At 35.7% G+C, this 16,168-nt stretch overlaps 2 protein-coding genes across 2 annotated transcripts; one reads left to right on the top strand and one right to left on the bottom strand.

The window, feature by feature from the left end:
- Window positions 1-2,150: 2,150 nt before the first annotated feature.
- On the top strand, window positions 2,151-9,014 carry LOC141652726 (flavin-containing monooxygenase FMO GS-OX-like 9). Its single transcript, XM_074460318.1, has 7 exons — window positions 2,151-2,962; window positions 3,807-3,877; window positions 4,484-4,642; window positions 5,849-5,931; window positions 7,917-8,052; window positions 8,161-8,334; window positions 8,420-9,014. Exons 1-7 carry the CDS (start codon window positions 2,380-2,382, stop codon window positions 8,615-8,617), a joined length of 1,404 nt encoding a protein of 467 aa, XP_074316419.1. The 5' UTR covers window positions 2,151-2,379; the 3' UTR covers window positions 8,618-9,014.
- A 1,388-nt stretch (window positions 9,015-10,402) lies between these two features.
- On the bottom strand, window positions 10,403-16,162 carry LOC141652727 (uncharacterized). Its single transcript, XM_074460319.1, has 3 exons — window positions 15,359-16,162; window positions 13,001-13,226; window positions 10,403-12,505 (listed from the first exon to the last, which is right to left on the bottom strand). The coding sequence occupies exons 2-3, from the start codon at window positions 13,217-13,219 to the stop codon at window positions 10,763-10,765; spliced, it is 1,962 nt and encodes a 653-aa protein (XP_074316420.1). The 5' UTR covers window positions 13,220-13,226; window positions 15,359-16,162; the 3' UTR covers window positions 10,403-10,762.
- Between the last annotated feature and the right edge of the window lie 6 nt (window positions 16,163-16,168).

Here is a 16,168-nt window from a genome sequence, read left to right on the forward strand (position 1 = left end):
TTTAAAATTATAATTTGTTCGTACTCTTTTGTTGCGTTGCAAAAATAAATGTGTGAAGAATATGAATTTTCTAAACTTTTATTGTTCTTATTACTCCCGAGCTATCATTATTTGAATTCTTCGCATTATAACTGCAGTAATTCCTTTGGCAATGTCTTAACGTTAAATACAATTATGTAACATTTATATTTTATTTTACTCTATAGATATGCCAAAACTTAAAATACCGTGCATTTGTATGGGACCTACCCTAATTTTTAAACAAGCAAATTTATTTCACGATCTAGGATGGATAATGTATGAATTATTAACAACATTTCCTTTTTTGGAAAATTCACGTCCTAATCTTAAAAGTCATTTGGATGTAAGTTGAAAAACACCGAGATTAGAAAATCTTAGAATTTTAAAGAATATGGGTTGTTTGATTGACATAAATTTTGGAAAATGTAAGAATTTTCAATGTCTATATAATGTAGAAAGTTAGTTACAGTTTTAGCAAACCAAGTCAACCCCTTCATGGCGGACTTTTTATACTTTGTACATTCTCAAAACACTTAAACACACAATGCTAGCAATGATTTTTTTTTTTTGGTGAGGAGGTAATCCGCAACCGCTATTTTTGGGATACCAGGTAAGCCACCCGAGGGTGATAGACTCGAAGTCTATAATACATGGATTCACACAAAAAATGTTCCACAAGATTGTTTATCTAGGTCTCCTGGAAATTTTAACTAAATTTTAACCACTAGACTTCATCTTTGCGGACGAGTTGTTTTCCCTAAGTCACATGTTTTGGATTCTCAATCCAACGTAGAAAACATTTTAACATATATACATACTGAGTATTTTTTATTTTAAAACAAAGCTGTAATTTATCTAAATTTTAAAGCATTATTTCAATTTTCAATTAAGCTGAACTCTATTGCTTCTTTTGAAAGCGTAGCTCAAGCACGATTTATGAAAATTGTAAGTTTGCAAGACAATTTTCCATCCCTGATCCCACTAACCACAAAGTCGGCACCGATTTTGTTAGCCGATGTTGCTTGGCTTCCTTTAGTTCCTAAAAACATACTCTGCAATCGGTTTTTTTGTTAATTTGGCATATGGGTCTGGATCGTGCCATCGAGGAAGAGAGTGTCCGACTCATAAGTCCGAGTAGGTTTTAACCCAAAACCAATTAGCAATGGTTGGATTAGATCTTTGGTTTATAAAGTATATGACACTTTTGCTTCCTCACATGTAAGGTCTCAATTGATCAACAGGAACGTCATTTTTTTCGAACTTGTTCCCTTTTTCGATTAATCAACATGAACACTATTCTTTTTGAATCTGTTTCGTTGAACGAGAACACCGTTGCTTTTCGGAGCCGTCAAATGTCGCCCGGTTTTTCTCTTTCATTGGACGGAAACGTCAATTCATTTTCAGACTCGTCTTTCCTCACAATCCAGGACTAAACCCCCGGAAACCATGTTAAATTCACATATTGGTCTCGGCGGCGCCCATCAAGGAAAAAAAAGTGTTTGATTCATAAGTCAAAAGGGAGTTTCATCACAAAACCAATTAGCAATAGAGAAAGTAATCCCTTGACTTACAAAATGGTAAACTCTCACCTCTTTTATCAATGTGGAACTTTATTAAGATTCTTTACACTCTCCTTCACATATAAGTCCCACTTTAAACCAAATATCCAAAATATTACGCATATGTTATAGTTATTTGTTTACTTTTTTTAATCTTTTCAAAAAATATTTCAATCGAAGGTAAATAAGTTGCTTTTTCCGCATATTCTCATAAAAAAAAACTTAAACCAAATCACACGTTTGAAAATTGAACGTTTACTTCTAAGTATACTTTTAAACCTGATCTCCTTACCTTTGTCAATTTCTCCCCTATTTTCTCTACACAAATTCGTATTTGTCATGGACAATATTCGTCATAAATTTGTGACGGGTCAAATAAAACCCACATATAAAAATAAAAACAAATTATTTGTGATTTTTTAGACACTTTAATTTTTATCTTATCTATAATTCACCCACGTGAATGATAGTTGACCCATTATAAACTTGCGACGGATTACGGATATACCCGTTACAAGAAAGACTTAGTATTTTGTCTACTAAACAGAAAATGATTTGTCATGGTTATTCATGTTCCCTTTGTAACAAACCATCTTTATTGATCAGAAAGCGAAATTATGACTCAAATCTTCCCTTACACAACACCAAAAACACATGCACCTTAGCAACTCTATATATATATATAACCTCACACACCTTATTTTACATTAAAAATTCACTTACTAAATTTATAAGTTATATAGTTAATAGTTATATATACAATTAGTCTAGCTTGTGACAGATATATCCATATCTAACCATGTTTACAACCATGAGCCAATCTAAGAATGTATGTGTGATAGGGGCAGGACCATCGGGGTTAGTCGCGGCTCGAGAGCTAAGGAAAGAAGGGCATAAGGTGGTAGTCATTGAGCAAAACCATGACATTGGTGGACAATGGCTATACGACCCGAAAACCGAGGGAGAAGATCCTTTAGGAAGGTCAACTAAATTTCTTAAGGTACATAGTAGTATGTATGAATCATTAAGGTTACAGTCTCCTAGGGAGATTATGGGGTATTCCGATTTTCCGTTTGTGGAGAAGAAGGGAAGGGATATGAGAAGATTTCCAAGTCATAGAGAAGTTTTTTTGTATTTGAATGATTTTTGTGAGTTTTTTGGATTAAGGGATATGATTAGGTTTAATACTAGGGTTGAGTATGTTGGTATTAATAATAAGGAATTTTGTGAGGTTGGAAATGATATTAAATGGGTTGTTAAGAGTAAAGAGATTGTTAAAGGTGGTGGTCATAAGGCGGGGGTGGTGGTGGTTGAAGAGGTTTTTGACGCGGTGGTGGTTGCTTCCGGCCATTACTCTCATCCTAGATTGCCTACAATCAAAGGTATGTGTATGTTTTCATCATCACCATCATCATGCTTTCTAAAGTTTTAAGCTTACCTTTCTTAGTTTGTAATACAAGTGATAGTAGTACAAGTTTGAAGTACCATTATCATTTAAGTGGTTATGGCAATTAATGTAGTTGCTTTGCCATTTTGATGTGAGAGTGAAAGAAAGCTATACATCCCCTTCACTTGTCTTCTAGTCTACTTTTACTTGCATTATGCTTGATGTTATTGTTAGAATATAAAATCGATTCTGGAATCTCAAACATCAGTTTAAGTTTTTGGTTAAGATGGTTTCTTGACATGGTATCAGAGCTAGTGTGACCAAAAGGTCACATGTTCGAATTTTACCCGCTTGTATAGGGAGGCCTGGCCTACAGTTGCACATCCACATTTCAAACCCAAAGGGCATTCGTGTGAAGGAGCATGTTAGAGTATAAAACCGATATTGAGACTCCAACCATCAGTTTAAGCTTTTGGTTAAGATAGTTTATTGACAGTTATAAGTCAATGACGTTTTTAGGATATTCGATGAGCTTTCAGAACATAGGCTATTGAAATATGAGAGTTAAATCGCGTTCAAATAATTACTTAGGTAAATAAATAACTTTTTCTGTTTAGAGTTTGTTGTATTATTATATCTGAATTTCAATTGACATTTAGAATAGAGTTTCTCAGCTTCATTAAACGATACTTCGTACATTACAATTACAAAAATGTACTAATTAAATGTTGACACGTATTTAGAACAGAGTCTCTCAATTCCGATAAACGATATTTTGTACTTTATTACTATTACAAAAATATACTCCATAACTCATTGTAATTTGTCCTTGTTTGAAGGAATGGACCAATGGAAGAGGAGACAAATACATAGTCATGTATACAGGGTCCCTGAGCCATTTGGAAATGAGGTAAAAACCAAGTTTACGATTATTGATAAACACATGCACAAACTTAAACTATACTTTGTACATTTCCTTTGGAATCATTCATTTTAAAGGCAATCATGAGAAAAATAGAAGCAAGTTGGAGTTGTGTCCCCAAAACCATGTCCCTAAATTACAAAATTTTCAACAAAAATATAATCAATATCACGAAAAACAAGTAATTTGATTTGAAATACAAATTATACTATGCAATCGTCATATGATGCAATAGTAAAAAATTGATCATTGTATGATAAAAAAAATACTGTACTTAATGCTCGGGTTAAAATTTACCCACTAATTTTTATTTCAGACGTTATGTGATCATTTTTATGGTCATATGTGACCACATTTAAATGGTTACATTTTATCATTTAAAAGTAGTCACATGATTACAACTGACCATAAAAATGGTCACATAAGACCGGTCTGAAATTTTCAGATGGAATAGACCGTTTGAATTTTTTAGCATAAAATAGTGAACTTTTATTACAATATGATTACTTTTTCACTCCGTCATACTATACGACGGTCACAAACAATAAGTCGATAACTAGTGTTTGTTAACTTGTTTGTGTTGATGGATTGCAGGTAGTAGTAATAGTAGGATGTTCATTGAGTGGACAAGATTTATCAATAGAATTGACAGGAGTGGCCAAACAAGTGTATGTGAGTGCCAAATCTGCTCATGTTACTCAAGGTTTTGCCAAAGTCGTTGCCAAACACCACAATTTACATCTTCGTCCATTGGTAAGAATTTTTAACCGCAAAAGTAGTAATTAGCCTTTATAATTTTAGTCAATTTTGATCTCGCAAAAGTGAAATGTTATGGGGGCTTAATCTCACAATAAGCTAAAGTTATGGGGCTTAATTAATATATTTGTAAGTTATGAGGCCTAATTACTACGTTTATAAATAAAAAACTGGGTTGAATTTCATTTTTTATCAAAGTTATGGGGCTTAATTACTGCATTTATAAGTGATGGGACTTAATCTCACAATTGGCTAAAGTTTTGGGGGCTAATCGCCACTTTCGCGGATACTCCTCCCATATCTTATATTACACAAATTCTCACTTTAGACGGACACTATCCGTCTAAAACTGTAGACGGATAGTATCTCTCTCGCAAAATGAGAGTGGATAGTGCGAGTGGGTGAAAATATATACCCCACTTACCCTTTTACTTGCATTTTGTGAGAGGGTCACTATCCGTTTATAACTTTAGACGGATAGTGTCTGTCTACAATGAGACGGATTGCTTATATTATATCCCCTTCTTCTTTTACCATTATTCATAAGTCATAACAGTTGTTAGACGTCACAAGGCTATAACGGTCATAAATAAGAATTTGTGTTGTTAAGATTACTCATATTAATTAATAAGAATAATTATAATAGTTGGACCTCAACCATCACCTTAAGATTTTGGTTGAGATTGTTCATCTATTATGGTATTAGAGCTCGTGTAACCATAAGTCACGGGTTCGAATTTCACCCCTCAATTCTAAAATGGAATATTTACTTCAAGCTAACAGGCATTCGTCTGAAGAGGTATGTTAGAGTATAAAACTGATCTTGGGACTTCAACCATTAATTTAAGCTTTTGTTAAGATGGTTTAACCAATCTGACCATAGGCCATAGACCACGGGTTCGAATCCTGACAACCTTAATAACTCACAAAGTGGAATCTCAGCCCACCATTACCTTAAAATAATTAATACGGAGGGAATATGTTTAATAGGAGTAGTAGTCAGTCATTATCGATCATCTATGGAAAAAGATCGGTCGTGTGTTGTAATTGACTTGTCTAGAGACAAGAGTAGCTTGACAAACTTTTTGACCTTGAATTCTAAGTAAAGTTGATATATGGATTGACTGATTGATTGATTAATTAGCCAATTAGTGTTATTTTCCAGATTTTAATGGTCAATGATTATCGTTAATTGTACTGCAGATTGACTGTCTACATGAAGACGGACGTATTTTGTTTGTTGATGGCTCTTCGGTCATTGCTGATACCATCATTTACTGCACCGGGTATGTAACACTACTAATTTATTACCCTGAGACGGTTTCACATTATGAGACAGTCCTATTTTATAAGAGGATAACCCATCGAAATGTTAAAAATAGATTGTCGACGCTCACGGTGTGAGATAATCTTATTTTATAATTTGTGAATTAAGCCATTCATGTTAGTGACGGTCACAACTTGTGAATTTCGCGACATTGTTTTCAAGTAGAATGATTCGCAGTGGTGGAACCGCTGGCGGATGAAAATCGCAAAATTTGTAGTTAAAATTTTCTAGAAATTTGGAGTTTCCCTTATACCATTACCGTTCGCCCCGCTGAAATTTTTCACCACCACTGAGTTCAAATTCTAAATTCGGACGATTCGGAATTTCGGAGTGCTAAAGTCAGATAATATACTCCACGAAAAAGGATGAAAAGTGACTAAAAGAGGCGTATTATTTGCGTGATTTATTGAGGCTTCCTAACATTAGACTATGCCATTTTAGTTCACTTTGTTTTATGATACTGTAGTATAGAAGTTCACTTTTTCAAAGTACAAAATTACAATCTTTATACCCTCACAAGTCACAATATAATCTATAAAAACAGGTGAATCGGGTAGGTTTGAGTCGGGTTGTTGTGTTTGCAAGGATTCGGGTGTGTCGGGCCGAGTCATTTTCGGGATAGTGGTTACTGGTTAGTAGGCGATAATAAGCATTCGAATCGGGTTGAATAGGGTCAGGTCAATTAGGGTTTCGAATCATATTCGAGTCCTTATTTCAAGTACGGGTCAAATTCGGATCAGGTTATTCAGACCGGCTCATTCAAATCAGATCAATTTTTCCAGGTCAATATTTATAATGCCTTAAAATGTTAAATTCAAAGATTAAAGGACTTTTGTAAGCCATTATTTAGTATTGTCATTTCTCATAGGAGGAGACATCAATCATTGCTTTTTCCATTTGTAAAAGCAATTGAAAGTCAACAAGTCAAGAGTACCTCAAGAGTTTAATAATCCCTTATGGAAGCATGCACATTGCATTGCTCACAAGGTTCTACTTGATCCTGAATACCAATTATAAAAATTTAAATGCATGAAGCACCTTAATTGTTTGTCGAGTAAGTCTCCCTTAGGATCGTAATATCCATTTTTATAATAAAATCGGGTTAAATATTCTTCTATTTGTATATATATGACAAATTTTTTGTTAAGTCCTTAGGCAATTAGACACCCTCATTTTGTCTGATGGATATTGTCGCCTTAATCGAGAATTTGTGTTGTTAGACTAATCAATAGCACAAAATCTCATTATAGACGGCACATATCCGTCTATAACTAAAGACGGGCCAAATACAATACCACATTCCTAATAGAACAAGCAACAAGTGAGGTGGTGGGGCAAAAAATGTCACCACTTTCAAGCTATTTGACCCGTCTTTAGCTATAGATGGATATATCCGTCTATAGCAAGACTAGCTGAATCAATAGATCATGCCTAAAGGGGGGCCACCTCATGAGAATCTTCTATAGCTCTATACTTCTATGACATGAGGATGCTAGTTTGAGTAGTTTCCATCTAAAGTTGTTGCAAACCCTTTAAGGAACACCATCTAAGTATTTACGGAGTAATTTTGTACTAACTTTTACCCATACAAAAGTTTGAACTATCACTCATGAGCACTTGCTTACATTTTCATACTACTCATTCAGGTGATCTCTCTTAAGACGGGTATTTTCGTCTTTATTTTAAAACGGGTCAACTTATACCCCATTTAGACTGATGGGGCGGGACATTCTACTTTTCGTAGACCACTTAGATGTACTTTCTACTTTTGTCCCATCCAGTTATTTTCTCCGTTTTAAGTTTAAGACGGATATATCCGTTTTAAGCAAGAATTTGTGAAACTCATTAGCTTGAACCAAAAGCGTCGCATACGAACTCTAAAATGCTACTAAAAATAGCTAAGAAAACATGATGATTGACTATAACAAACCTTGTTTGATGTAGGTACTCATATACATTCCCATTCCTTGACACCAAAGGAATGGTGACAGTGGATGATGACCGAGTTGGACCTTTGTATGAGCACACTTTCCCTCCTTCCCTTGCTCCTTCTCTTTCTTTTGTCGGCATTCCTCGAAAGGTAATCCTAAAGAGGCCAAATTTAAACGCGGCTAATCAGAACATTTTATACGAGAATTGAAACATTGCTAACAAAGACAATGAATGGCTTTGGCTTATGAATTTACAGCTCATAGGTTTCCCTTTCTTCGAGTCACAAGGGAAATGGGTAGCGCAGCTGCTTTCTGGCAAAAGAAAGCTCCCGTCATGGGAAGAAATGATGCAGTCTATTAAAGAGCTTTATCAGACAAAGGATGCCTCTGGCATTCCGAAACATAACACTCATGATCTCGCGGACTTTGAGGTAATTTGGGTTTGTTTCGTTTCTCCAATGTTGTTTTGTGAACTTGTCAGCTGAACGATGCTACAATGTGTATATTCTATGGCAGTACTGTGACAGGTATGGAGATAATGTAGGATTTCCGCACCTGGAAGAATGGAAGAAGGAGCTGTGTTTATCAGCTCTTCAGAATGCAGAAGTTAATTTAGAGACGTTCCGTGATGTATATGACGACTTTGAACTGCTACAAGTAGCTCATCAGAGTCCCCATTTTACTCAACTCGGACCTGAAGCATTTGAAATATAGAACACCACCAGACATTTCCTTCCTGTCAGCAAATCAAAATTAATGTTATCAGCAGTAGATTATGCAGAACAGATTTTGTACCAGGAACCGCAAGTTCAGCAGGTTTTGTAGTCGTGTTGTAGAAAGAACTGGCAAATAATAAGACTCTCTTAAGACCGTCTTAAGCATGAAACGGATCCAAAAACATCTCTAGCACTTAATATTACTAACCGGTCATATGGGTTGCTTTAGATCTGTTTCACGCTTACAACCGTCTTAAATGAGAATTTGTACTCCGTACTAGTTAAAGCCGCGTAGGGAAATCTTCAATCAAACTTTCCTGAGAAGTTTTTCCATTTGGATGAATGATTGTAAGTTATACAGTAACAAATTATTGACATGCTAGTTTACTTTCAGCACATGTTCCCTAGTTCACAGGCCACAGCATCATATTGAAGCCTTAATAATGCCACTGTCAGGAAAAAGAGCTTGGGCCATGTTGCCAACATCAACATTTTTACAGGGATCCTATGGAGCATGCCGCATACCAGCCAAACATATGACATATCATTTGGGCCGGGTCAATTTGTATCCGAGTTCACAAAATACAACAAACTCGTAAATTATACTCCTTTTTAACTCCATTGAACAGTTACCATGACTTTTCTGGTTCTGGATACCTCTACCCTTCATACAACAACAACAATAGGAAAAACATTACTCAATATCTCCAGGACTCTCGCAAATAGTAAGGTAAGCAAGAGTCGGTGTACATAGCCGCATCCTTTTCTTAACACAGAGACGGTTCTTAACCCATCTACAATAGGTGGGTAGTAGACCTGTCAAAATTCGACCCGACCCGAAAACCCGACCCACCCGACCCGTTTTAGGGTTACAAATCCGGTTTTTTCGACCCGCGACCCGTTTGACCCGAACCCGAAATGACCCGTTATTTTAGGGTCGAGACCCGATCCGAATGGGTCGACCCGTTGGGTCAAGGGAAAATCATGAATTTTATTTAAAATATTAATATTTATATATTATATTTGAAAATATAGTTAAAAAATTATTTTTTTATTACTTAAAATTAAAAATTCAACCAAAAAGTCTATTTTATATAACTTTTATAATATTTAATAATAAAATAATTATTAAAAAAACTTTATTTTAATAATTATATCAATATAATTATTGTATATGATGAATATGATTAAAATAATAATTTTAAATATATTTTACTTTTTAAAAAAATATTTTTTAAATTAAAAAAAATCGTTTAAAAAAGACGTTAAAAATGATTTCTTGACCTGTATTCTGACCCTAACCCGACCCGTGACCCGTATGACCCGACCCGTTTGACAGGTCTAGTGGGTAGCATTACAATCAATAGGCAACATGTCAATAGGCAACATGTCAAATAGGCAACATGTCAAATACGAGTAAGATTAACCGTAAACACATTTGCTTGTTTCCCTGTTAGCGAAAATCTTAGATTCTTATGACAAAGAATCCACCTCATTATTAGTATACTACACCCAAGATTTAAGCTCACAGCTTGCTTCTATATGAAGCTTGAGTTTGCTTCTTTTGAAACCGAACGTGTAATATCGGCAAGGTATCTCAATAAGATGGCTCATGAAAGCACAATGTTTTTGTCATTGAGCCAAAGTTTGCCTCAATGTCAAACTAATAAAGTAGAACTTTTCATAAAGTGTAGGCATGTCAATAAATCTTAGATGATTCCAAATGCTAATTCCTGAAATGCTTACCTACCATACCAAAACTCTTGCTGCAAGGAAAACCAACTTGATTAGAGGAATGTTTTACTCTTGCTCTTCCATTAAGCTTCCAATCCGAAGACGGGAAAAAAATTACAGTCAGAGGATCTTACATAGGCTTTGCTAAATATCTACGACCAGTTCTACGCCATTTGGTTTAGAACAACGTAACCTTCTCGTGTTTCTGTAAAAATTTGTGTACTAGGCCATTCGTCATCTGAATAATTACGACTTCCAACCAATAACTGCACATATCAGTCCCTGAGACGGGTCTGTAATGTAAGCTCTATGTTATCTAGTTATCTACTGTGTTTCCGCCCAAGGAATCTATCACACTGCAAACTTGAGCAGTAAGTCACCAAGTCTTGTATGAGTAATCAGTACCGTCTTACAATGAGACGGTGTCATATAAGTATTTATGAAACTCGAGCCATCTTGACGTAACATCTGCAGGACTCACTGGACTTCTGTTCCCTCTAGGCCGCCTGTTGTCTCTGCCCCAACTCAAGACAAACTCTTCTGTCAATTCCAACACTTCAGTAGAAAATGGCGGTTCTTTTATACCTCGAGGTTTCCTTCCCATTCTACAAGCTCTTCTACTCCTTAAATGCCAAGGAGTACCTGCAGCTTCCATTAAACCTTCTATTATCTGAATATCTTCAGTCACCTCAACCCTTGAAAGGGAAGCTAGAGCAGGTAAAACTTCTCTTTGAAAGTCTTTTCTCTTTGACCTTTTCGTTCTACCCTTTCGTGTTTGACTTGAAATCTCGATATGGTTTCCGCTCAAATATTCTTCTGGTTTTATTTCAGGGAGGTTCAAATTCATGGCCTCAAAATCATCAATTTCGTTATCTAGCTCAGTGGAAACGGAAGTAACTAATTCTGCAAACCATTTTAGATTCCAACTGTCAGAAATTCCGCAGTTCTGCCAGTCTTTGGTCTCTGAGAACAAACGGGTTTTGCATGACATGGAAATAATGGCCTCGGCCGCAATCTGTGCAAGTTCTCCCGGGATTTCAGCCCAGTTCTCTTCAGAGTTTCCTTTAGGCGGAGGACCCTCCTCAACTTGTGGGCTAGAAGGTGCCTCCAAATCTATTCCAAGGGCATTTTCGTCATCCCTCGTAGAAATGTTTAAGTTAATCTTAGCTGAATCTCTGAAGTCATGGCCTGTTAGAGCACTTTCAGGGACTGGTTCGTCATCTGTGGTGGGATCACATGGCAAATTAATATCAATCACTTTAAATCTTTTGTTTTTCCTCGCAGTTCCGCCAGCCAAAGAATCGAAAGATCTAATTTCATTTTGCTTTGCATTATCAACAAGAGTTTTCCCATTAAAAGGGTCAACCTCAGGAGCTTCGAAAAAAGGCGAGTTCAAATCAATTGAGCTTGAACCATTCACATAATTCAAGTGAACTGAGGTTATGGATGACATGCAAGCAACTGACTCCAACTTCGGCTCAGAGCAGCTACCTGAGCTTGAACCAGCATCAAACTTTTTTCCAACATACCCTTTACTTCTGTGGTTCAATTTAACCTTTTTCCTTGAGAAATCGCCGTTGAAGGATGGGAGTGCTTGAATTAAAAGACCTTTCTCTAAGGTGCACAAAGGCTTTTTGTCAGACGAACTAATATGCACCTCGGGTTTAGTTTCAAGAAGTCCATGCTTCTTTTCCAAATTTATGTTTGTTAGAGAATCGTCGTTCAACTGAGTCTTAACTCTAGAAGCCATACAGTCGACACCATCAGCTTCAACAATGAGCTTGGATAGTTCGCTTGGAGGAAAGCTGGCTGAAGTTAGGCCTTCAGCATATCGCGCATCTCCTAAGGACTCCCAGTCATCACTGTCAATGTACACCTCACCCGGAAGCTCAAGGTCTAATAGCTTGCCCCCTATTTTCCTTCCCTTAGAAAAAGGATATTCGTCCACATGTTCATCATTTTGTGAAGCGACATGAATGACAGTTTTTGTTACTTTTATACAAGGGTTATCCCGAAAAGAACTGGATAATATTGTTGACGAAGAATTTGAAGATCGGGCCACGAATTGCATGTGACTTAAATTAAGTTCTTTGCTTTTTATTTCAGTCATCAATTCCCTTTGCCTTCTGTAAAGTCTATGCAATTCTTGAACCTGGCAGCAAAATTTAGACACAGATCATTCAATTGCTCATTCACACTCATCATCTGTTGAAGTATGACTCGAAAATTTACTACAGTGTGTCCTGCTGCGTGCTGCCATGATAAAAAATAGAAGGCAAAGCAACTAACATTTCTCGCAACCACATTAGGCTAGTGCCTTGAAGGCACCTATCTACGGCAAGATAAGGGTCCGAGTGTACTTAACCTTACCCAGTGAAATCATGAAGAAGTTATTTTGGGATGTATAATGGAAGTTCATCGAGAATTATATCAACTGACTGCTACTTAAAATCCTAAGAATGACATGATTGGTGATCGGTCAAGTAACAGAAACAGAACGCAGAGCGATGTTAAGGGCTTGCACATATCACATAATTGGTTTCCAAACTACGAGCGAGGATTGCATATGATGGGAAAGCGAACATTTAAGTTTGACTAGATTGCAGCACAGCATCAACAAACTTAAGGGTTTGAAGCAGGATGTTACCTGATCCTTAAATGTAGCTTCATGCATGACCATTGTCTGGCGTACCAACTCCTTATAACTGAAAATAGCTCGTGGGACTGACAAAGTCGACACATAATTGTTGCAGTGCTCAGTCCGAAAAATTCCATTGCCGTTATTATTAGGCCTAGAACCAGCATTTATGTCCACATTAAGATCATAATGTGAATGATACACTGGCAAGTAGCTGTGGCACTGCATAGCTTCCCTGTACAATTTACATTACATTGAACACCCTCAGCAAAACAAACTTATCAAGTTTGTTATCGGTACAGTCAATAACTTGTATGCTAGGATTAAGTAATAGATGTATATGTAAATTTATCTACACTAAAAAAAATAGCAGAACTAATATTCAAAGTTTTTAAGGATGAATTGTGGATTCAGCAATCCATGTATATGTAAATTTCTGCGCTAAATTTATTCCTACTTCACGACCGATAATAGTAGCAAGTCTCTCTTAAGACCGTCCACACTCTACAGTGTGAAATGAATGAATTCAAAAACATATTTGTAGCACAAATACTCCCTCTATCCCGGTCATTTGTTGTCCTTTTCCATTTTGTATTTATATCCTATTATGCCGCCTCACTCGAGCGCCATTGGGCTCGAAGAGTGCTTAGTGCACAGGCTCCCCCGTACCATGTGCCCATATGCTGAAATTCCACTTCATGAGTTATTGGAGGCTGTCAGGATTTACCCTCAACTATTATATTTATATCCTATTAGCCCCCTCCTCTTTCCGTGTTCTTTGTGCTAAAACCAAAAGATAACAATTGACCGGGAGTTCGGTACGGAGGGAGTATTAATTATTGCTTATAACAAACCTAGTATATGAGCTAATTTAGATCCATTTCACGCTTATAACCGTCTTAAAATAAAAAATTGTAGGATAATTATGCATAGTCTGTTTCATTGAGAACGTAAGCAATTTAATACTACTCGTAGTCCATATAAACAGTAGGTCTCGTTTCAGACGGCATATTCCGTCTGAAGCTTCAAATGGGCCTTATGTGACCATTTTTAAATGGTACGGAATAACATTTTTTCACAAATTCTCATTATAGACGGGAGATATCCGTCTATAGTCATAGACTACTATAGACGGACCAAATATCCAGAACTTTATAGACGGGAGACTAATTGAACATTTTTAGCATAAAAATGATGTAACATACAAAAATTCGGAAATGGATCCTCTCCATTTCCTTTCTCTCCATTTCCTCTCACAATATCTTTAAATATTAATATCTCCTTTCATTCTCATTTTCCTTTATTTTTATGCGTAAATTTAGAACCGTTAGATATTGTCAAAATGCGATCTGGACCATTAATAAGAACTTGCCTCTCCATTTCTTTTTAGGAAATGGAGAGAAATTGGGCTCCAAAAATTCAATAGCAACAGAATTCATAAATAAAAATCATACTCCGTACTTTGTAATTAAATTAGCAACCGAAAAAGTCAAAGAATTTACTACGGAGTACAAATCTGAATTCACTAGATTTAGATAAAGTCATAAGTCATAACTCAGACAGACTGTCGTACCACAAAGTATTAGGTAAGAATTATCGGTCCGTTTTTCTTAAGACCATTGCTTTTGGTCTGAAATAAGACGGGTATCATGTCATCATTTTACAATAAAATGTTGTTATTTTCTGATAACATGTTACCATTATTGTTCACATCATTTTCAGGGTAAAAAATGACACCTATAGTCATAACATTTTGTGAATTAATTGGTTACATTTTCTTAAAAAATGGCAACATTTTATCCGTCTGACAAATAAGACCAAAAGTGTCCGTCTGAAACAAGAATTTGTGAAGAATTATATTTGTAGGTGAAAGATTGTTAATTTTAACAGGAAAATCAAAATACTACCAAAAATGACAACTTACAAAAATGGATTAAAAAAAATCACAAAATTCTTGTTTATGAAGCGGAGATCCGTCTCAGACTTAACACGAGTCAAATAAAGTACTTGTTCCATTTATCAAGTAAGGTACTCGTACTATTTAACCCGTTTTAATTTTAAGATAGATATGACCGTCCTAGACGATACCCAGTACCAACTGAAAATTTTCACAGTTTGACCACATTTCGAGAAATTAGTCTATTTTTACTGTACAGAATTAGATTTGATGAAAAAAAATGCAAAAACAAGATGAAACGTGTAAGAACATACCAAGCAAAATCAAAATTTATAATGAAAAATGTGATTTTGATTGAAACCCATTTTTGTAAATTAAAAACTGAGAAAAACCCAAATTTTAGAATCACTAAAAAAACAGCAAAATTAAGAATCCATATGCATAAAACAGTAAAATTCAGCAAGTTTTACCTGAAAAACCACAGTAGCTATAATCCTATAATCCTTGCTTTCGGGTCTTCTCCGATCTTCTCCTCTCACAAACCGATAAAATAATATTAATTGATTAGAGTTTAAAAGGGTAAAATTTGTGGCATTGAATCTGTTATGCCATCCATGAATGAAAGATATATAGAGAGAGAAAGAAAGAAAGATGGTTGGAAAAGGGAATGAAATAACAATAGGAATGGAGTAAATGAAAGGACATTCACTCCAAAAATGTTAAATGTGAATGTTTATTGTATTTTATTGCAATCCGTCTATCTTATGACGGATATATCCGTTTTGATATTAAAACGGTTAAATAGTGAGCATCTTCTAGTGGACAAGTTTTTTTTTTTTTTTTCTAATATTTAGACATTTTGCTTTTATCTCATCTTAACATTTTGACATTTTAAGTTGATGTCCCTCAAAGAAAATATTTCGATAATCTCGTCTTAAACAATAATTAGTATTTTTATTGGAATCACATCGGTTCGTCAGTAGTGGTGGATCTAGGGAGGATAGCAGGGGCGAGCGTACCTGCTGACGGTCAGAAATTTCCAAATTTTTACTCAAAATTTCCACTTTTTTAGAATTTTCCTTAAACATTACCCGATTGTTCACGTCGAGATTTTTCGTCCTCATTAAATTCAATTCCTAGCTCCGCCCTGGTTTATTTGGGTGTCTTTGGAATTTTTGTGAGAGTTGTGTCTGTAGGGATAATGAAATGATGGGTTGGTTTTGCTGAAAAATGTGTGAGATAAAGACTTTGTGTAAAGAAAGAGATAGAGAGATGGAAAG

The sequence above is a fragment of the Silene latifolia genome, chromosome 4 (assembly GCF_048544455.1).
Source record: "Silene latifolia isolate original U9 population chromosome 4, ASM4854445v1, whole genome shotgun sequence".
NCBI classification, from domain to species: Eukaryota; Viridiplantae; Streptophyta; class Magnoliopsida; order Caryophyllales; family Caryophyllaceae; genus Silene; species Silene latifolia.